This window comes from Dicentrarchus labrax, unplaced genomic scaffold (genome assembly GCF_905237075.1).
Source record: "Dicentrarchus labrax unplaced genomic scaffold, dlabrax2021, whole genome shotgun sequence".
In the NCBI taxonomy this organism is placed as follows: domain Eukaryota; kingdom Metazoa; phylum Chordata; class Actinopteri; family Moronidae; genus Dicentrarchus; species Dicentrarchus labrax.
This window is the reverse complement of record NW_026136722.1, coordinates 21,515,597-21,537,819: the sequence shown is the minus strand read 5'-3', so window position 1 is coordinate 21,537,819 and position 22,223 is coordinate 21,515,597. Positions and strand designations below refer to the sequence as shown.

General features: G+C 41.8%; 1 protein-coding gene across 3 annotated transcripts in view; it reads left to right on the top strand.

Moving 5' to 3' along the window:
• The window catches only part of LOC127355735 (neuronal-specific septin-3), a 104,447-nt gene that overhangs the window by 75,138 nt on the left and 7,086 nt on the right, over positions 1-22,223 (top strand). For all 3 annotated transcript variants that reach the window (XM_051386839.1, XM_051386843.1, XM_051386844.1), the window contains 5 exons: positions 5,784-5,865; positions 7,067-7,204; positions 15,947-16,064; positions 16,252-16,347; positions 17,345-17,441. In XM_051386839.1, the coding sequence (XP_051242799.1) occupies positions 5,784-5,865; positions 7,067-7,204; positions 15,947-16,064; positions 16,252-16,347; positions 17,345-17,441 (531 nt within the window). The remainder of the gene's footprint in view (positions 1-5,783; positions 5,866-7,066; positions 7,205-15,946; positions 16,065-16,251; positions 16,348-17,344; positions 17,442-22,223) is intronic.

Sequence of the window (22,223 nt, the reverse complement as noted above, 5' to 3'; positions counted from 1 at the left end):
TGTATTGTGTTGCTTACAGTCATTAATACAGGTTTAACATTGAAATCGCCACGCAGCGCTTACTTCCTGTTGCCAGTAGGTGGCGCTATCACTGTGTCTGAATGTTGTCAAGTAGACGTGTTCAAGGCGAGAGTGTTATCAAACACGTGAAGTTTCATTGAGATTCGACCACGTACGCTGAAGTTATGAGGACGTGTTCAGGGCAAAACTGTTTCAGAATATGTGAAGTTTATTGGAGAGTGGACATTGCACACTGAAGTTATGAGTACTATTTTATGGTGAATCTGCTGAAATCAACAAGTTGTCACTGGCACGCGGTTTGATGTACAGTCTCAAATAGCACAACTTTTAATCAGCACCATTTTTTGACTGTACTGACCAATTTTGAAGTAGATCCGATAAATTCCCTAGGAGGAGTTCGCTCAAGTACAACAGAAAAATACAGAAAGTGCGCAAATGGCCAACTTTGACGGCACGCTATGGACACGCCCTTCAACATACTGCACAATAGCACAACTTTAATCAGCACCTTTTTTGACTGTATTCACAAATTTTGAAGCATATCCGATAAATTCCCTAGGAGGAGTTCGTTCAAATACGACGCGAAAATTTTTTATGTGATTGACTCTGGGGGGGGGAGGGAGGGTGCGGATAGCCATGCCAAGATTTGCATGGATGGGAAAACATGCACTTATTTGCTTGCCCCTAATGCATTTGATGGCACTTTTTTGAACTACTAACTAAATCCTTGCTTGATCTCACAGGGTTTCATTTAGTTCTAGGGGCAGATTTCAACACGGTGTGGGACAACGGCATTGACAGAACAGGTGGCCAACATCTGGCTTTTGTTAAACCCTTCTTTAAAAGACTTCTCATTTTACTCAGGGAGACATGAATCCTTTTCAAGGTTAGATTTTATCTTTGCCTCAAAAGATTTCTTTCAAAATATTCAAAATGCACATTACATTCCGGTTACCTGGTCTGATCACAAACCAATATATTGTTCGGTCACTGTTCGTCCATCTTCCACTAAAGCCCCCAGATGGCGTTTCAATTCTTCCTTACTGCGAGATGAAACATTCAAAGCTCAGTTTGAAACAAATTTTAGTGAATTTTTGGAATTTAATGTCGGCTCTGTTTCCGATCTTTGAATACTTGGGAGGCGGTGAAAGGCTTTATAAGGAATAACACCACTTTATATGCTTCAACACGAAACAAGGAACGTGCAGCCAAATTGGAAGCGTTAGAATTAAAATATGCGACCCTTGATGCTTCCCTGCAACATAATTTTAACGACTACACAGCCCTACAGAAGGAACTGATTAAAAAAGAGATTAACTCTCTTCTGAATTCTTCAGAATTCCTCATGCACAAAACAAGACAAACTTACTATTTTAACTCCTCAAAACCCAGTCATCTACTGGCAATGAAACTTCGGACGGATGAGCACTTTGCTGATATTTTTTGCATTAAAGACAAAGACGGCACTATACAATGTGACCCAAAGACAGTAAATGCCTCCTTTGCCTCCTTTTATCAGGAGTTAATTTTGACAAACTGCAATAATTTCTTAAATGACGTTAAACTATCCCGCCTTAGTAATGACGACTCCATAAAGCTAGATGGCCCTGTCACATTGCAGGAGTGTGAGGCGGCTGTTAGGGACATGCGTAAAGGTAGATCACCAGGGCCGGACGGAATTCCACCTGAATTTTACCTCACCTTTTGGCCCCTGATCGGCCCGCTGTTATTGGACATGATCCATTTTTCAATCAGAGTGGGATCATTTTCCAGGGATGTTAAATCGGCATTAATTTCACTGCTTCTTAAAAAAGGAAAGGATCCAGTTGAGTGCTCCAGCTACAGGCCTCTTTCGCTTTTAAATGCAGATTTAAAGATTTACGTAAATGGTAAATGGACCTGTACTTGTATAGCGCCTTTCTAGTCTTCCGACCACTCAAAGCGGAGGAGAGGATCAAGACAAGGCTGCCCTCTTAGCCCTCTGTTATTTGCCCTTTCTCTTGAACCACTGGCACAAGCCATCCGCGGCTCACCCACAATCTCTCCAATTTCCATTAGAGGAACACACCATCACGCCAGTGCAATGTATCCCACATGTTTTGTCAACCTTTGAACATTACGGCAAGCTTTCTGGTTTCAAAATAAATTGGCAGAAATCAGCCTTGCGACCTTTAAATCAGGCCATGTGTAATGCTCCCATCCCTGCATCTATTCCAGTCATTAAAAACTTCACTTATCTGGGGATAGATATCTCTTCCTCTATACAGACAATGATTAAAAACAATTTTTGCAACACACTTAAAAAAGTTGTGGCAGATCTGGACAGGTGGTCTAACCTGCCAAATTCACTTCGTGGCAGGGTAGCCATAATTAAAATTAATATTCTGCCCAGAGTCAATTCTGGTAGCTCGATGCTCCCCCTTCCCCCGCCCCTCAATATTGGAGCAATAACAAAATTTCTGTGGCATGGCAAACGATCTTGCATTAAGCTCACCACTATGCAGCGAGAAAGGCAAGACGGTGGCCTGTCTCTCCCAAACTTCCCAAGTTCTATGAGTGGGCCTTCACACTTAGACCTCTCCTATCTTGGTTTCAATTTGATGCTCAAGTGTCTTGGCGAGCTTTGGAGCAGCGGATAATAGCTCCATACTCTTTTACTAACATTCAGCATTCTAAAATATCACCCCATCACTGCCGTTTGAGATTTAGTCCTATGATTTCATATTTGCTATTGACATGGAGGAGGGTGGAGAAATTGTCTGGTTGCTCTTCTGTTTGGGACCCACACTCTCCAATATTTAACAATGAGAGATTGTTGATTGGTGATAGTCCTATTCGATTTCCTGACATTTGCACACTCGGTGATATTTATGGGGAGGGGGGTTACTTACTTTTCAGAACATATGTATTAAGCATGGTATACCACGTACCTCCTTTTTCTTTTATTTGCAGCTGGGATCAACTTTAAAAAGCAATGGTGCCCCTTTACAGGGCCCTCTCACACCACATCCACTTTGTAAATTGTTTCACTCTGCTGGGAGTACAAGGGGTTTGTATCAAGACTCTACTGTTTCTTACTGTGGCACGCTTACAGACCTCTGGCGTTGGACATGGTGTGGAGGAGAGATGTTCCAGATTTGGAACCTACATTTAAGATAAGATATTCCTTTATTTATCCCCCTTAGGAGAAATTCAGGTTGACACAGCAGCAATAGGGCAAAATAGTGCAAAAACAGAGAAAGAATATCACAATAAAAATAATACGCTAAATATTATTAATATTAGAAGATATAAAACTATAAATTAAAGTATATACACTATGCATTGTTCAAGTAGGATATGGAGTGCAAAATATAAGCAGAAAATTAAACTTGACTAAAACTAAAAAAACTAAAACTACTAAACTACTAAAGTGGAAATTAAATATAAATAGTGCAAAAGGCTTGTGCGTTGTAGGTAGGAGTTTTAAACCAGTCTTTGTCTGCGGGGGTTGGAGGTACTGGGTTCTGTGGCATTGTTGAGTCTGATGGCTGATGGTACAAACGAGCCTCGAAACCGCTTCGAGGCCCGGGGCTGGGTCGGTCTGTAGCTGAACGTGCTCCTGAGCTGCCTGAGCTCACTGTAGAGAGGATGAGAGGGGTTGTCCATGCTGGCTTTCAGCTTCCCTCTCATCCTCTTTTCAGTCAAAGCCTCCACACTGTCCAGCTCCATCCCCACCACCGAGCTGGTCTTCCTCACCAGCTTGCTAAGCTTGTTGGCACCCCCAGTGCCGATGTCTCCCCTCCAACAGACCACAGCAAAGAAGAGGACACTGGCCACTACAGACTGGTTGAACATCTGTAGTAGCCGAGTGCACACGTTGAATGACCTGAGCCTCCTCAGAAAGAACAGCCTGCTCTGTCCTTTCCTGTAGAGGGCCTCAGTGTGATCCGTCCAGTCCAGTTTATTGTTGAGTGTCACCCCCAGGAACTTGTAGGTGTCCACCATCTCTACCTTCTCCCCCCTAATCTCAACAGGGGAGGGGGTCCTCTTGCTCCTCCAGAAGTCCACCACCAGCTCTTTGGTTTTTCCTGTGTTGAGCTGTAGGTGGTTCCTGTCCATCCAATGAAGTTCTCAATCAGGTCACTGTACCCCTCCTCCCTATCATCTGAGATACAGCAGACAATGGAGGAGTCATCAGAGAACTTCTGTAGGTGGCACTCTCCAGAGTTGAAGCAGAAGTCAGAGGTGTAGAGGGTGAACAGGAATGGTGACAGTACAGTTCCTTGGGGTGTACCAGTGCTGCTCGTTACCACGTCTGACATACTGTGGTCTGTCAGTGAGGTAGTCAGTTTGACTGGGATAAAGTGTGGATCATTGTGGGCTTAGCATCCAGAAACCCTAATCATCAGCAAATACATTATAATCATATACACAGGGTATATTTAACTCCTAGGAAGCTTCATTTGATGAAGGTTATTAATGATCCTACGTGTACTTTCTGTTCCTCCAAAGTTATTGGCAGTTATTTTCACGTTTTGGGAGTGTACCCCAGTGGCCGAACTTTTAAAGATGGTGGCCTTTAACCTTTCGAGGTTGTTTAAAATTAGATTGCCCTGTTCGCCTGCTACACTCATTTTGAATGATTTGTCAAGGCTGGGTTTGACACTGGATAAGAGAAGAGCATTGTTGGCTGGACTTACGGCTGCAAAAAAAACTAGTTGCCACACGTTGGAAACCTCCACGTTCACTCTTATTTCGAGCTTTGGTTTTAACATATTTGGATATTGTTTATTTAGAGTTGTCGAAAGCTAGAGTCCACGGAGCAAAAGAGTCAACAATAGAGGCTTGGCATTCACTTTTAACTATCCTCCGTGGGTTTCAGGTGTAATATGTAACTGAGATTTGGAGTTCTGGATCCAGGGGGTGGGTGGGTTATATCTGGGGTTTATTTATTTTTATTTTTATTATTTTATCTTAGTTGTTTAATCATATATGTCTGTATATATGCATATGTATAGGTATGTATGTGAATATATATTTTATGCGCTATTTTTGTAACGTGTATATACCTATATGTATTTTTTCTTTAAAATAAAATAAAAATGTGATCACAAAAACGTTTTTTTGTTAGAATCTGGTTAAAAAGCTGCATACAAAACTTGGTTTTCTTTATGGAAATACATTATGCTTTCCCATGTTTAGTAGGAAAAGATTTGTTGACTCTACCGCACTCTGTCTTGGATTAAAGTGATGTAATATATAGACATGCTGCTGTTATCACCCTTGGATGCTGTATCACTCTGCTCTTTATTACTGGTGACTGCTACAGCACCCATCATTGTACTCTCTATGAAAAAGTTTGCTGGCCCTCCCTCTCTGTGAGAAGAGATTAACACTGTTATCTGTTATCAATGTTTATCTGCAAAGCACTCCTAAACAAATTACCAATTTACATCACTTCACTATTAGCCGTCAAGGTATGAGCCTATCAAACCTGCTCTGAGGACTGGATTACCCTTCATGTTCGCTGGGTTAATTTGGAAAGACTGCTTTTAGATTTTCAGCTTTAGAATAAACTACAATGTACTTTAAATACTGATTTCCTGATAACATTGGGAGATTTTAGAAATAAAATTAATGATTTTGCATTCAACTGCTTTAATTAGGAATCTGTTGTTAACTAACACTGATGTTTGTGTCCTTATTATCTGTCATATTTGTTATCAAATTTTTGTTTATATTGTTTATATTTGTATTTTTTACCGTCCCATTCTGTTTAGTGATTGAAGAGAAGGGGGTGAAGATGAAGCTGACTGTGATCGACACTCCAGGATTTGGTGACCAGATCAACAATGAGAACTGGTGAGTTGCAGAGAAGAAGATGGCGCTTTCCAGAATTGGCTACAATTATATTTGGGAATAATTAATTTCAGTTATTTTAGTCCAAACGAGGAAGCAACAGGGTTAATGGAAAATGTAGTCTTTATTAGACCCAAACATGTATTACCTTTATAGTTACACTGCACCAAGCAATCACAATCAGTTTGACAGCACAGATATAGCTCTCAGGTTCTTTATGTGCAAAATTAACTTTTCGCCTCTCAGAGGGATGATGGGAGAGGGATATGTAATATTTGTACATGACCTAGTCCCCCATAACACACATTATAATAGCTATATTCAAAAGGCAGTATAGAAAGATATTGTAAAAACATCTTCAAATTTAGAATTATTTTTTAGTTATTTAGTCAGTGCAGTCAGAAATGTTGCCTCAACAAAGTTGTCATATTGTATACTTGGTGTCAAATACTCAATGATGGTGTGAAATGTTTGTGACAGCTTTTTCTGTAATTATAATGGATTACAGTTACCATTTTTTGTATCCTGGTTAGGTAACAAGTAAGTTACACGGAATCTTGTATTCCTCAAGCCTGATGAAATACACATGGAATGAAAAAATATTAGATTAGATTTGTGAATAATTTCATTTGATTCACATTAACCCACAATTCAGGCTGACTATAGGCTATCACAAATGAATACAATTACCAGGATCAGGATTAGAGACTAAAAGTTGGAGCCAGTGTTTTACTATATATATTATTCAACAACAACAAATTCTATGAAAAGAGCCAACAGTGAACGTAACCAGTACTGTGTGTGTGTATCACTGCATCCTTTATCACCACAAACACACACACAGTAGTTTATTCTGACTCAGTCCCACATACTGTATCTGTTCTGCTGCCACAAATACTCTCTAGACTGTACCAAATGGGTCTTAAATGTGGACAAATGGTGAAAATAGTCCACAGCAAACTACAGTTTCCAGCTGTTTTAGGAAATGATGGAGCCTTTGTTAAAATGGAACTATATACTTTTGAGCCATTTGTAAAGATTTATGTCTTCTGTAGGAGTGAATAGGTTCTGGTCCACAGACAGAGCAGGGAAGTCAATGTTGGTTTTTGTCTGGGAATTGTTCACAATAAGAAAAATACAGAACAGTACCCACCTTATCCTGTAGAGAAATGACAGGAATGTTCTCTGCTGCTCCCCTGTCCAGCTGGGAGCCCATACTGAAGTACGTCAACGAGCAGTATGAGAAGTACCTGAGAGAAGAGCTGCATGTCAACCGCAAGAGGAGAATACCTGACAGCAGAGTCCACTGCTGCATCTACTTCCTCCCTGCCACTGGCCACAGGTCAGTACTCCTCCACTGCTGTTCAGCATCACACTACTAACACAAAGCTATTCATCTCTGGGTTATTTATCTTTCTTGTCTCGTTGTTCCACTTCAGTCAAACCTTCAGTCAAACCTGTTGAATTATAGTTAGATCACTGCACTAGTTGGTGTGAATAAATACTGTTTACTGGTGAGCTGTAGTAAATGAGTCAAATGAGTGAAATAACACCCACAAGACAAGGTTGACAAGCTGTGCCCTGCTTGTTGTTATCGTATTATCTGCTGCTTTAGCCTGCAGTGACTGGCAGCGATGTTGGTGAGCAGTAAACCCAAACTAAAGCCACAAAATCTTAATTTAGTCAAACAGAAAGAATAACTTCTAACTGTTACACTGACACAGACATTGTTGACAGACAAAGTGACATTAGCAAGTGGCAACCTCTGTGGCTGCAAATGAACCCAACACAGAAGTAACAAAAACTGTACTTCCTCTAACAGAAGTGAGTCAATCTCAACAGAAGTTTACAGTTTGGTACAAAAAACAGTTTTGGTCTCTATAGCTAATTTCCCCATTCATGACAACTGTATGGGGGTGGATTTTTATAGACCTCACCTGTTTAAATGATATTAAGACTTAAAGTTATGCATAATAAAGGTTTGCTTTGAGTGGCAGGTGGGTGTCGTCACAGGTGCCTGGTTTCAGTAACCAGGCTTCATTCAGCCTGCCTCAGCACCACCACCCTCCACCTTTTTGCTGCAATGAAAATAGACCTTTTCTATGTAGATTTTGCACTGATATCACTTTGTAAATGTACTCAGAAGGCTGCTTTCTTAAAAAATACCTTTTATTATAGAATATTTGAGTTAATTATTCTTTAATATGTTAAATCATTTAGTATACACATTGTCAACCAAATTCTAGTTAATTAATTCATGTGGATGGTCACAGATATAATCTTATCGTCAACAAGAGAATCTAAAAGACAAAATGCCAGGCATGAGTGGAGAGTGAAAGGGCAAGTGTTAGAAATTACTAAACAACAATCAGTGAACGTATCCACAGCAGTAATGAATTTCTGTGCCATGGTAAATGGTAAATGGACCTGTACTTGTATAGCGCCTTTCTAGTCTTCCGACCACTCAAAGCGCTTTTACACTACATGCCACATTCACCCTTTCACACACATTCACTCAGTGATGGCAAAGCCCATCGAACAGAAACTAATGCATTCATACATTCTTCCTCTCTCTCTCTTTCTGCACTCATTCATGTCCCATTAATGCATGTTACTAACTTGACTTCTTCCCCGGAGTTCTTGTGCTTTCTCGTCTTGCAGGTTCTCATGGATCCTGGTGGTGTCTCCTACCATGGTCCTGCTTGACTGCCATTGCTAATATCACTGATATTATTGTTATTATTATTATTAATATTATTATCACTACAGTTACTATTATTACTATACACTGCTCATTGTCCCCCATCGTTGCTGTTGTCATGTTCATCATCATCTTCTTCATGTTCATCATCATCAGTCACTACTATTAGTGTAGTTGTTGCTACTGTTGTTGCTGTGCAACTGTCTGTCTGTCTGTCTGTCTCTGTCTCTGTCTCTGTCTCACCCCAACTGGTCGAGGCAGACGACCACCCACCTAGAGCCGAAGGGTCTGTCCTAGGTTTCTGCCTTTTAACAGGCAGTTTTTCCTTTCCCCCGTCGCCAAGTGCTTGCTCATGGTGGTACTGTTGGGTCTCTGTAAATGTTATAAGGAGTTCGGTCTAGGCCTGCTCTATTTGAAAAGTGTCCTGAGATAACTTCTGTTATCGCTATACAAATAAAATTGAATTGAATTGAACTGAATACAGATTCACACAACGGTGCACAGAATTGGGAGCAATTTGGGGTTCAGTATCTTGCTCAAGGATACTTCGATGTGTGGCGGGAGGAGCTGGAGGTCGGACCAACAACCAACAATTAATTTAATTCAATTCAGTTCAATTCAATTTTATTTGTATAGCGCCAATTCGTAACAGAAGTTATCTACAGAACGCCTTATAACATTATTTACAGAGACCGAACAGTACCACCATGAGCAAGCACTTGGCGACGGGGGCAAGGAAAAACTGCCTTTTAAGAGGCAGAAACCTAAGACAGACCCTTCGGCTCTAGGTGGGTGGTCGTCTGCCTCGACCAGTTGGGGTGAGAGAGAGAGAGAGAGAGAGAGAGAGACAGAGACAGACAGACAGGTGCACAGCAACAACAGTAGCAACCACTACACTAATAGTAGTGACTGATATCAGAATCAGAATCAGAAATACTTTAATAATCCCAGGGAGAAATTACTTTCGTTACAACTCCAAATCTACATACAACATATATACATACAACATATAATATTATTAAGAAACATATATATATAGATATATAAATATATCTATATACACAAGGTAAAATGTAAAATGTACAGTTTTGTGCAGAAATGGTTGTCCGTGTTTGAGGTCAGATTACAGAGAGGGGGTGTCTGACTCTCTGAGGGAGGCGTTATAGAGTTTGATGACCACAGGCAGGAATGATTTCCTGTGGCGGTCTGTGGTGCGTCTCGGTGAGCGGAGTCTTCGGCTGAAGGTGCTCCTCTGCTGAGCCAGTGTGTCGTAGAGTGGGTGTGAGACATTGTCCAAGATAGACTGAAGCCTGGACAGCATCCTCCTCTCTTCCACGGTCGTCAGGGTGTCCAGCTCCTCCCCCACGACATCAGGAAGGGAGAGAGGACAGTCCCCTGTGGGGCTCCAGTGTTGCTGACCACCCTGTCAGACACACAGTTCTGTAGGCGTACGTACTGTGGTCTGCCCATCAGGTAATCAACAATCCAGGACATGATGGGGGCCTCCACCTGCATCTCAGCCATCTTCTCACCCAGTAGAGCCGGACAGATGGTGTTGAAAGCACTGGAGAAGTCAAAGAACATGACTCTCACAGTGCTCGCCGGCTTGTCCAGATGAGTGTAGACTCTGTTCATCAGGTAGAAGATGCCGTCCTCAACTCCCAGGCGGGGCTGGTAGGCGAACTGTAGTGGATCAGTGAAGGGCCTGACCATAGACCTTAGCTGCTCCAGGACAAGCCTCTCCAGGGTCTTCATGATGTGGGACATCAGAGTCTGTAGTCCTGAGGGCCGCTGGGACGCAGCGTCTTTGGCACAGGAACGAGGCAGCACGTCTTCCACAGCACAGGGACCCTCTGGAGGTGCAGGCTTAGGCTGAAGACTTGACTGAGTACTCCACACAGCTGGGGGGCACAGGCTTTAAGCACCCTGGGAAATACACTAAGGGCCTGCAGGTTTGCCGGAGTGGAGTCTCGTCAGCTGTCTTCTCACCAGGTCAGGCGTGAAGGACACTGTAGAGGTGACAGATGGGGGAGGGGTGAGGTTCTCAGGTTGTGGAGGACATGATGTAGAGCAGGGGGAAGGGGTGGAGTAGGTGGGTGTGAATTGAGGTGGTGAGGGGCATACAATGGTCTGTAAGGAGGAGGAGTAGGGGGAGGTAGAGTGGCAGTTGTTGTTGGGCAGCCAGCAGCAGTCTTGTGGGGGAGGGGCCGCAGTATCAAACCTATTGAAAAATAGGTTCAGTTCATTGGCCTGGTCCACACGGCCCTCCAACCCCATGCCACCAGTCTTCTGGAGCCCAGTGATGGTTCTCATGCCACTCCACACATCCCTCATGTTGTTTCACTGGAGTTTATTCTCCAGCTTTCTCCTATAATTGTCTTTAGCCTCCCTGATTTTAAGTTTGAGTACCCCCTGCACTCTGTGAACCCATCAATGTCCTCTCCGTGGGGCTCACAGAGTGCAGGCCAGTCAGTCACTTCAAAGCAGCCCTGCAGTGCCTCATAAGCCTCCTCCGACCACCTCCTCACAGTCCGTGTGGTCATAGGTTTCCTCTTCAACAGAGGCACATAGCAGGGTTTGAGGTGAACCAGGTTGTGATCTGACCTGCCCAGAGGGGGGAGAGAAGAGGAGATGTATGCATCCTTAATGTTAGCATATATCAGGTCCAGGGTCCTCTCCTCTCTGGTAGGACAGCTCACGTACTGTTTGAAAGTCGGCAGAACTCTATCCAAGGTGACGTGATTAAAGTCTCCCGACATGATGATGAGGGCACTGGGGTGTTGAGTCTGTAGTTTGGAGATGGTGGTGTGTATGGTGCTGCAGACAGATGTTGGGTTTGCAGAGGGAGGGATGTACAGAACAACGATGATGACATGAAGAAGATGATGACGACGATGACAACAACGATGGGGGACAATGAGCAGTGACAATAGTAATAATAGTAACTGTAGTAATAATAATATTAATAATAATGATAACAATCATATCAATGATATTAGCAATGGCAGTCAAGCAGGACCATGGCAGGAGGCTCCACCAGGATCCATGAGAACCTGCGAGACGAGAAAGCACAAGAACTCCGGGGAAGAAGTGAAGTTAGTAACATGCATTAATGGGACATGAATGAGTGCAGAAAGCGAGAGAGAGGAAGAGAGGAGCTCAGTGCATCATGGGAAATCCCCCGATAGTCTAGGCCTATAGCAGCATAACTAAGGGATGGTTCAGGACTCACCTGAGCCAGCCCTAACTATAAGCTTTATCAAAGAGGAATGTCTTAAGCCTACTCTTAAATGTGGAGAAGGTGTCTGCCTCCCGAACCAAAACTGGAAGCTTGGTAACTGAAGGCTCTGGCTCCTGTTCTACTTTTTGAGACTATAGGAACCACAAGTAGCCCTGCATTCAGAGAACACAGTGTTCTAGAGTGGTAATAGGGTGCTATGAGCTCTTTAAGATATGAAGGGGCCTGACCATGAAGAGCTTTGTAGGTGAGGAAGAGGATTTTAAATTCTATTAAAAATTTTACTGGGAGCCAGTGCAGAGAAGCTAGAACAGGAGAGATGTGTCTCTTTTCCTAGTTCCTGTCAGTACTCGTGCTGCAGCGTTCTGAATTAATTGGAGTGTCTTAATGGACTTATTGGGGCAACCTGATAATAAGGAGTTGCAGTAATCCAGCCTAGAAGTAACAAATGCATGGATTAGTTTTCCTGCATCCGTCTGTGACATGATGTGTCTAATTTTTGTAATATTATGTAAATGAAAGAAGGCAGTCCTAGAGGTTTGCTTTATGTGGGAATTAAATGACATGTCCTGATCGAAGATAACTCCAAGATTCCTGACAGTGGTGCTAGAGGCCAAGGTAATGCCATCTAGAGTAACTATATCTTTAGACAGTGAGTCTCCGAGGTTTTTGGGGCCAAGTACAAGAATTTCGTGTGTAACATCAGAAAATTGCAGCTCATCCAGGATTTTATGTCCTTAAGACATGTTTGTAATTTAGATAATTGATTAATTTCATCGGGCATGATCAATAAATATAACTGCGTATCATCTGCATAGCAATGAAAGTTAATGGAGTGATTCCTAATAATGTTGCCTAAAGGAAGCATATATAAAGTAAATAGTATTGGTTCAAGTACAGAACCTTGTGGAACTCCATGACTAACGGCAGTATTTATGGAAGATTCATCGTTAACGTGTAGAAACTGAGAACGATCTGATAAGTATGACCTAAACCAGCTTAGTGTGGTTCCATTAATGACAATTTGATGCTCAAGTCTCTGTAAAAGAATATCATGGTCAATGGTGTCAAATGCAGCACTAAGATCTAATAATACAAGTACAGAGACAAGTCCATTGTCAGAAGCAATCAAAAGGTCATTATTAACTTTAAACTGTCTCTGTGCTTTGATGAACTCTCAATCCTGACTGAAAATCCTTAAATAAGCTATTGTTATGTACAAAGTCACACAACTGTTTGGTGACTACTTTCTCCAGAATCTTAGAGAGAAAGGAGAGGTTAGAAATCGGTCTATAGTTGGCTAAAACCCTTGGGTCAAGCTTTTTATTGTTACCTCAATAACAAACTGGACTGGACTGACAACACCCATGCTCTCTACAAGAAGGGCCAGATTTGCCTCCACCTGCTGAGGAGACTGAGGTCCTTCGGAGTAAGCAGGGCTCTCCTCAAGACTTTTTATGACTCTGTGGTGGCTTCAGCCATCTTCTATTCTGTGGTCTGCTAGAGAGGGGGCAGTATGGACAGGGACAGGAAGAGATTCAATAAACTGATCAGGAGAGCGAGCTCTGTCCTGGACTGTCCTCTGGACTCCATAGAGGAAGTGGGTGAGAGGAGGATGTTAGTTAAGCTGACATCCATCATGGACAACACCTCTCACCCCCTACATGACCCTGTTGGGTCCCTGAGTAGCTCCTTCAGCAGCAGACTGTTACACTCACGCTGTAAGAAGGAGAGGTTCCGCAGGTCTTTCATCCCTGCCGCTGTCAGACTCTACAACACCTGATCAATGTTGTAGTTTGTGTTTTTCAAATTAGCACTACACCATAGCTTTATCACTTTACCATAGTTTATTTTTTTTATATCTGTATTTATTTCACGTAAAATGTTGCTGTAACAAGGGAATTTCCCCGTTGTGGGATTAATAAAGTAATACAATACAATAATTACAGCTACTTTAAAGGACTGTGGTTCATATCCTGATAATAAAGAAAGATTAATCATATCTAGTAAAGAAGTGCCAATTAAGGGTACGACTTCTTTAAGCAGCCTAGTTGGGATCAGGTCTAATAGATAGGTTGATGGCTTTGTTGAAGAAATTATTGAAGTTAACTGATGAAGATTGATAGCAGAAAAACATTCTAAATATATATCTGAGTTTACATTAGTTAAAGTTCCTGAACTTGGAGAGCCAGTGTTAGATGTATAGGGCATTTGGTGATTCATTTTCTCTCTAATAGTAATAATTTTATCATAAAAGAAGCTCATGAAATCATTGCTATTTAAGGTTATGGGGTTTGTGGCTCGATAGAGCTGGGCCCCTCTCTCCCCCCCGCCAGGGGGAGGGGTGTTTTTTTTTTTTTTTATTAGTGCTGAGTAATAGGCTCCTCTGGCATTTCGGAGGGCCTTTCTATAGGTTTTAAGATTATCTTGCCAAATTGAGCGATATTCTAATAATTTCGAAGAGCGCCATTGCCTTTCAGATTTCCTTGCTTTTTGCTTTAATTGGCGGGTTTGGTGGTTGTACCACGGTCCTAGTCTACTATGTTTTAATAATATTCTCTTTATAGGGGTGATAGAATCTGATGTCAATCATAGTGAGCATGCAGCACTATTAACAAGATTATCAATTTCGGAGGGACTAAAGTTGTTATAGGACTGTTATATTCAGACATGTCATTGAATTAAACATTGATGGAATCTCCTCCTTAAATTTAGCTACAGCACTGTCAGATAGACATCTGCTGTAGGAAGTTTTGCCTAATGGCTTAAAATCTAGTAATAGAAATTCAAAAGTTATTAAATAATGGTCAGATAGGAAAGGATTTTGTGGGAAGACTATTAAATGTTCAATATCAATGCCATATGATAGAACGAGGTGTGATTAAAACAATGAGTGGGTTTATTTACACTCTGACAGAAGCCAATTAAGTCTATTAATGATATAAATGCGTTACTAAGGCTGTCATTGTCAACATCCACATGAATATTAAAATCACCTACAATAATTACTTTATCTGTTTTAAGGACTAAACTTGATAAAAACTCTGAGAATTCAGATACAAAATCAGAGTACGGTCCAATAGCTCGGTACACTATAACAAACAGAACTGGCTGCAGTGTTTTCCAGTTTGGGTGAGAAAGACTAAGAATGGATGGACCTGTACTTGTATAGCTCGAATCATATATGGCTGCTACTCCACCTCCTCGGCCGGTGCCTCGAGGAATGTGAGTATCAATATGACTGGGGGGTGGATTCATTTAGGCTAACATACTCCTCGTGGGACAACGAGGTCTCAGTAAGACAAAGTAAATCAATATCATAATCTGATATTAATTCATTCACTAGAACAGCTTTGAACAACAGAGACCTGATATTTAACAGTCCACATTTCATTCTTTTATTCTTTTTCTTCTTTAATTTTTATTATTTTTGGTCGGGGGACAAACAGAGTCTCTATGGGGTTTTGGGTGGGTGAGAAGTGTGTAAGACAGCAGCTCTGCTTCCTGGTCCCAACTCTTGTCAGGTTTTAGAAATAAACGTTGTCATATTCCTGAATAAGAGAACCGCTCCGTCCAAAGTGGGATGGATGCCGTCTCTCCTAATCAAACCAGGTTTTCCCAAAAAAGGCTGCCAGTTATCTATGAAGCCCACACTGTTTTCTGGACACCACCTCGACAGCCAGCGGTGGAATGGCGTCATGCGGCTATACATGTCATCACTGGTCAGATTGGGCAGGGGTCCACAGAAAACTATGGAGTCTGACATTGTTTTTGCATAATTACACACCGACTCCACTTTTTTTTTTGACCTCCGATTGGCGTTATCGGGTGTCATTACCGCCGACGTGAATAACTATCTTACTATATTTACGTTTAGCTTTAGCCAGCAGTTTTAAATAGGATTCAATGTCGCCCGCTCTGGCCCCAGGGATACATTTAACTGTGGCCGCTGGCTTCGCTAACTTCACGTTCCTAACCTTGAGCTACCAATAACCAGAGTTGTTTCCTCAGCGGGTGTGTCGCTGAGTGGGGAAAATCTATTGGACACATGAACCTGTTGGTGGTTAGTGGACAACCCGCTCTTCCTTTGAGCCATAGACCTCCATTGTTGTCAAAACTGACCGGAAATCTGCGTTTGTTTCCAGGTTACGCCCCATTGATGTTGAGTTCCTGAAGAGGTTGGGGAAGATAGTGAGCATCGTGCCCATCATCGCCAAAGCCGACACGCTCACCATTGAGGAAAGACAGGAGTTCAAAGAGAGGGTGATGAACCACACATACACACCCGCAACTTAAGCCTCTTTTCTTCACGTCACTTTATTTTCCTCCAGATGATGTGCAAAATCCGGTCTCTTGTGTTCCTCTTTCAGTACACCATGCATCGGGCCTTCAGTGTAAACCAATTAACCGGACCTGTTTGACCTGTGTTTAACCTTTGACCCTTTAACAGATAAGGCAAGACCTAGCAGCCAATGGAATTCATGTTTACCCCCAAAAAGAGTATGATGAGGATCCGGAGGAACGCATTCTAAACGACAGGATCAGGGTAACGTTGTCTTGTCCACATGTTCTTCGATCACTCTTCATTATACTAAATATAGATGTGTGATATAGATGTGTGAAACTTCATCAAGAAAGGAAACAGAGACAAAGTGCAGTCACTCCCGGGTTTCTTATGTCATTTAGTAGTATTAGTATATTTTTTGTTTGTTTGTTTGTTTACATCCACACGGCCAATAACAGTTCACCATTATCTTATGGCCCAGGTTCTCAACTTTTTATTTTCATTTCAGGAACCCTTACACCTGGGGTCTCAAACTTAAATTGGCTAAGGGCCACTGCTGGTATTGTCATCTCAGTGGCCTTCAACATTCAAATACTAGAACAAACAGCAGTTTCTAAACATCATCATTTTTTATCATCTTTGTTGTTGACAGCCAGACAACAAATGAAAGCCCAAAAAACAAATGTTTAAAATAATCTTTTTTTATATGATGATAATTTAAATGAATGAATTGGGAAAAAAAGCATAGTGCCAAAGTCAAGATTCAAAACCACTGGTTCTCAGACTTGCCACTAGTGGTTAAAAAGTTTGAGAAACACTGGTCTATTATATTAGACTGCCATGAATCTGAGAGGACAGGAGGAAGGAATGATACTGACTGATGTCTGGAATATTATTTATTTCACTGACTTTACTTTTAAATTTGTTTCGATTGAGATTTTATTGAGTTTATAGTGACTTTTCTGTTGCAAACTCTACTGTTGCTGCTCTAGGCACAATATTTAGTTATATTTAAAATATAAATAAATTCTAATCCTGACAATTTTCTTGCTAATGTCTGAGTGTAATATGAAAAACTACTGCTGGATTGGGGGTTTTAAATAAATATTGTAATTATAACAGTTTAAAATTACGTTAAATGAGAGATTAGTGTCTGCAGGCTGCAAGTTGTTGACAGTGCACTGATACTGTAGATCTCATATGTTTGAATGAATTAATGAATCATCCTGACTGAGACATGCTCATATTGCCTGTGCAGGAAAGCATTCCCTTTGCTGTGGTAGGAACCGACAAGGAGCACCAGGTGAATGGAAACAAGGTGCTGGGCCGTAAAACAAAGTGGGGAATCATTGAAGGTAAGGCATCAGTGTAACCTTATTCACACCTGCTATTATTATTTACTGCTTAGAGTTCCCACTGTGTGCAGATTGTGAGCTCACTTTTGGCACAGCAGATGAGTAGGTGCAGCAAATGCTTCAACAGCTATAGCAGCTGCTTCAATGCAACCTGAATCAACTTTTTTTCACACAAGAGGGTTCTGACTCTTTAGTACAAATCTTCATGTGTTCTAAACTACCATTTCTCACAAGACGACACCCACACCTTACTTTGGTCAGGCATCCAGTTTCATACACCGACAGGGATGAGAATCATCCTTGTGTAAGTAGCAGATATGACATCTGTACCTGCAGCAGCAGGGTATTGTATTGGCAAGAATCTGGTAGGAATATTTCTAGCCACTGAATCTTACTGTTCCATCTTCCAAACTAGTTTCCTCCATGATTCCAAAAATTATTCAATGGGTGTGATTGGATTGTTGGATTTCAAATCAGTGGGGGGACAACAAAAGTAATATTGTACCTGATTATTGGGGCAGCTGTGGCTCAGAGGTAGAGTGGGTCATCCCCTAATCGGAAGGTTGGTGGTTTGATCCCTGGCTCCTCTCGCTGCATGTTGGTTAGTAACTTCTAGAATGTTTGAGTTAATTATTCTTTAACATGTTAAATAATTAGGTATACACATTGTCAACCAAATTTTAGTTAATTAATTCATGTTGATGGTCCAGATATAATCTTATCTTCAACCAGAGAATCTAAAAGACAAAATGCCAGGCATGTAGAGTGGAGAGTGAAAGGGCAAGTGTTAGAAATTACTAACCAACAATCAGTGAACGTATCCACAGCCTTTTATAGTAATGAATTTCTGTGCCATAGACCTCCATTGTTTAAAAACTGACCGGTGCAAGACACCCCAATTTCTCCCGATGCTGTGCATCAGTGTATGGGTGTGTATGAATGATAAGTGTGAATGGGGTGAGTGTGGCATTTAGTGTACAGTGCATTGAGTGGTCGAAAGACTAGAAAGGCGCTATATAAGTACAGTCCATTTACCATTACCATTATGATTTTATTACTAGTAATGCTTCACTGCCCAACACTGGTAACAACACACTAAATTCACGATTCGATACAAGTCACGATACTGGGTTCATGATACAATTTTCTCACTATTTGTTTTTACAAAATGAGATTTGCCAAACAATGCATATTTCCTTTTCTTTGTAAAAGTGAAACTGATTCACATAAACACGATTTATATCACATTTAATTTTTATTTTTTAGATTTTAATTTATCTCAGCGATTTTACTGTCTCATAGAAAGGCGCTATACAAGTACAGGTTCATTTACCATTTATATAACAGCTTGTGTTCATACTAGCTACAAGCACCTGTAAAACATGAAAAACAGAAAAATTTAAACTCTTCTTCGCCCTCTTAACACTCTTAACAAAAATAATGCACAGCAAACATCTGCTAAGGAGTGGGATTGAGTGATTTAAGATGCCAAGTGAAGTAGATCAGATACACAACGGACCACAAGGATCAGAGTGAGCCCTTCAATGCTTCAGCCGTAGTGAGCCACATATTCACATTCGCCTCTTTGGCCCCATTTATACGGGCTGTCGACAGCTCCATATACGTAACATCAAGAAAAGTTAAAACCCATTGTCTGATGGTCAAAGTGTGAGGGGGCTTCCAGCATACTGCGATCATTTTCTTAGCAGCTGTTAAACCTGCCAACATTACACCTTTCTGACATTCAGTGCCGAAAGATCATTTAATAATAACACTGGTATGGTCACAGGCACTGTCTCCGATATGAGTGCCGTCAGCTCAGCGGCCACACCCTGCCAAAATCAAGCAACGGGGGGGCACTCCCACACCATGTGAAGGAAAATGCCAGTAGTTTTTAATGTACACAGGGTGCATGAGGGATCATTGATAACTTTCATAAAATGTAGCTTACGAGGGGTCAGGTAGGTCCTGTGTATGAAATTATAATGGATCTGCTGGTGGTCAGGATTTCGAGAGGCGAGTTTGATATTGACCCACACCTTGTCCCAATCAAAATCCTGATCCAGTCCGGGGACATCACCCCTCCATAAGCTATCTACTGGGAGCGTTTTGTAGGTGACCTCAAGCAAGAATAAGTATAGAGTGGATACCATTCCCCTCGCAGCTCTTTCAGTAACAATCAACTCATGAAGTGGATGTGTAGGCAGCGGGTGCTGCCAAGGTACACCGTGTGCTTTAAGAGCTGCTCTCAGCTGTAAATAAAAGAAGAAGGAAGCACCTGGCAGATTGAAGCTATTCTTAATGTCTTGAAAGGAGCGTAAACCATCTAAGCCAAAAATATCACCCAAAAACTGTATCCCTCCCTTTCCCACTGAGAGTAGGTGACAGGTCTCCCCCCGATCAGTAAACCATTATTATTAAAAATTGGAGATTGCAGTTGCCATCTGCAAGATATATCATAAATCCTTTCCACTGAGCGCCAAACCTGGATCAGATGGGTCACAATGGGGCCGCAACGTAATTGACTCAGAAAATATTTGCAAATAAAACGTCTGCCAAAGACCACGGGTGCACCATTCTTTCTTCCATTGTATGCCAAGAAACTGCCGTCTAAGAGTCAAACCATATGACAAGGGGCCTAAGAGTGATGGACCAATGGTAAAGTTTAAAGTTGGGCACCGCTAATACCCCAAATCTAGTGTCCTGCGCTGGACAGTGGCAGATCTCAGGGGGGGGTCTCTTCCCATTCCATATGAATTTTGAAACAGCCGCATGAAGCTTACCCCAGTATCCCGCAGGGGGAGAGAGGGGGACCATGGAGCTGACAAAATTTATTCCGTGCTCTTTTTGACAATAGAATACGTGCCTGGGTGGTTGGGCGGCTGGCCCATCTCTAAATCACCCAAGACTTTGTTCGTGTCTCAGTATAATTCTGCTTCACAATAAGATGTAGAGAGGAAAATATTTAATGCCCAGGTATTTAAAATGTGTAACTGAGGGAATATTGGAGGCAAGCGAGGTCTTGACCACTTCATTCATGGCGAAGCTGACTTTGACCAATTGATATTGAATCCTGATAGGCAAACTCATCCAACATTGATAAGGTGGGGGCGACTGCAACGGGTCTCCAGAAAGACTAAATGTCGTCGCGTAAGTGCCCGGTGGTGTGTGTTATAACGGTTATGGGTTTAATAACCGACGATAACCGGATCTGCAGAGAAGGGTTCAAGCGACAGAGCAAACAGCGTCGGGCTCAAGGGGCAGCCTTGGCGAGATGATCTAGGTACTGGGAACAGAGTGGAACAAATGTTACCTGTAAGAACCATTGCAGAGGGGTTTGAATATAACAACTGTATCTTTTTTATAAAGCCATCTCCAAAACCCATTGCCCCCAAACCGACCACAAAAAGACACCCAAAGGGTTTAAACCCTTTTGGTCCAGGGATAAAACAGCTGCCGGGGTTTTGATGTCTGTTGCTGCATCAATTACATGCAGCAGTCGGCGGACATTGTCAGAGGCTAGACGCGATTTCATAAAGCCGGTCTGGTCATAGTGAACTAGATGATAGATGAGGTTGCAGGCGGCGGGAGATTGCCTTGGCATATATTTCAACATCGGCGTTCAACAGACTAAGGGGCCTAGATAAAGCACCTTTCTCTATTGAAAAGTGGATCATACTGAGAAGCAACAGGCCAAGGAGGTCCCAGAAGGCTGCGTAAAATTCTGGTGGTATGCCGTCGAGCCCGGGTGATTTGCCCCTTTGCATACTGAGCACAGCCTTTTTAAGTTCTTTAAGAGAAATCGTTTTTTCTAAATCATTCGCCTCCTCCACTGCAAGACGAGTTAACTTCAATCGAGCCAAAAAGTTGTCACATTTGTCTTTGTCGAGAGATATGTTTGATGTGTACAGGTCAGAGTAAAAACTACGAAAAGTGTTGTTGATCTGCGTCGGGTCAGTGGTGACAGCTCCTGACTGTAATTTGACTGGTGAGATATCTGAGAACTGCTCATTTGACCTAATCTTCATCGCCAACAGGTGGCTGGGCCTTGACCCATGAAAACAATACTGTTGCCTGGTCCTGTGGATTAAAAACTCTGACGTCAGAGGATGATTTTAATATCCTTTTTGACCACCTCACGCTGTGAGACTATCTGTTCCGAGAAATTGGCAGACAACACAGATTCTAGTTTTGCTAGTTTGCATTCCAATTCATGTAACTTAGAAATCTGGGCCTTGCGCTGGTTAGAGGCAAACAGTGTGGCATTACTCCTGATAAAACCTTTAATTGAGTCCCAAAGTATTATAGGATCATCGACCGAGCCTAGGGATGCACCGATCCACATTTTTTCACTTCCGATCCGATCCCGATACCTGAATTTGGATATCGGCCGATACCGATACTATTCCGATACCAGAGCTCTGTTTTCTTTAATATTATTATTATCATTATTGTTGATTTTATATGAGATAATATGAATAAACTCCTCAACAGGCAAGTATGATATGTACGTATGTATGCATGTATGTCCCAGAAGGCAACTTGAGGTAAGCATAAGGTCAGAAAAAGAAGGAAAAATCCCATTCTGAAAACAAATATGCAACTGTAAGGGTTTCAAATTGATTGTCATGTCAATATTTATTAAATTCCCCAAATGTCAAATATTTGAGTCTTGAAATATAAGAAAAGTGCAATAAGTGTAAACATCTCACACACACACACTATCAATAAAACAGTCTGCATCTGAACAGCACAGATCAAGTACACTGGCTCTTGTAGTAT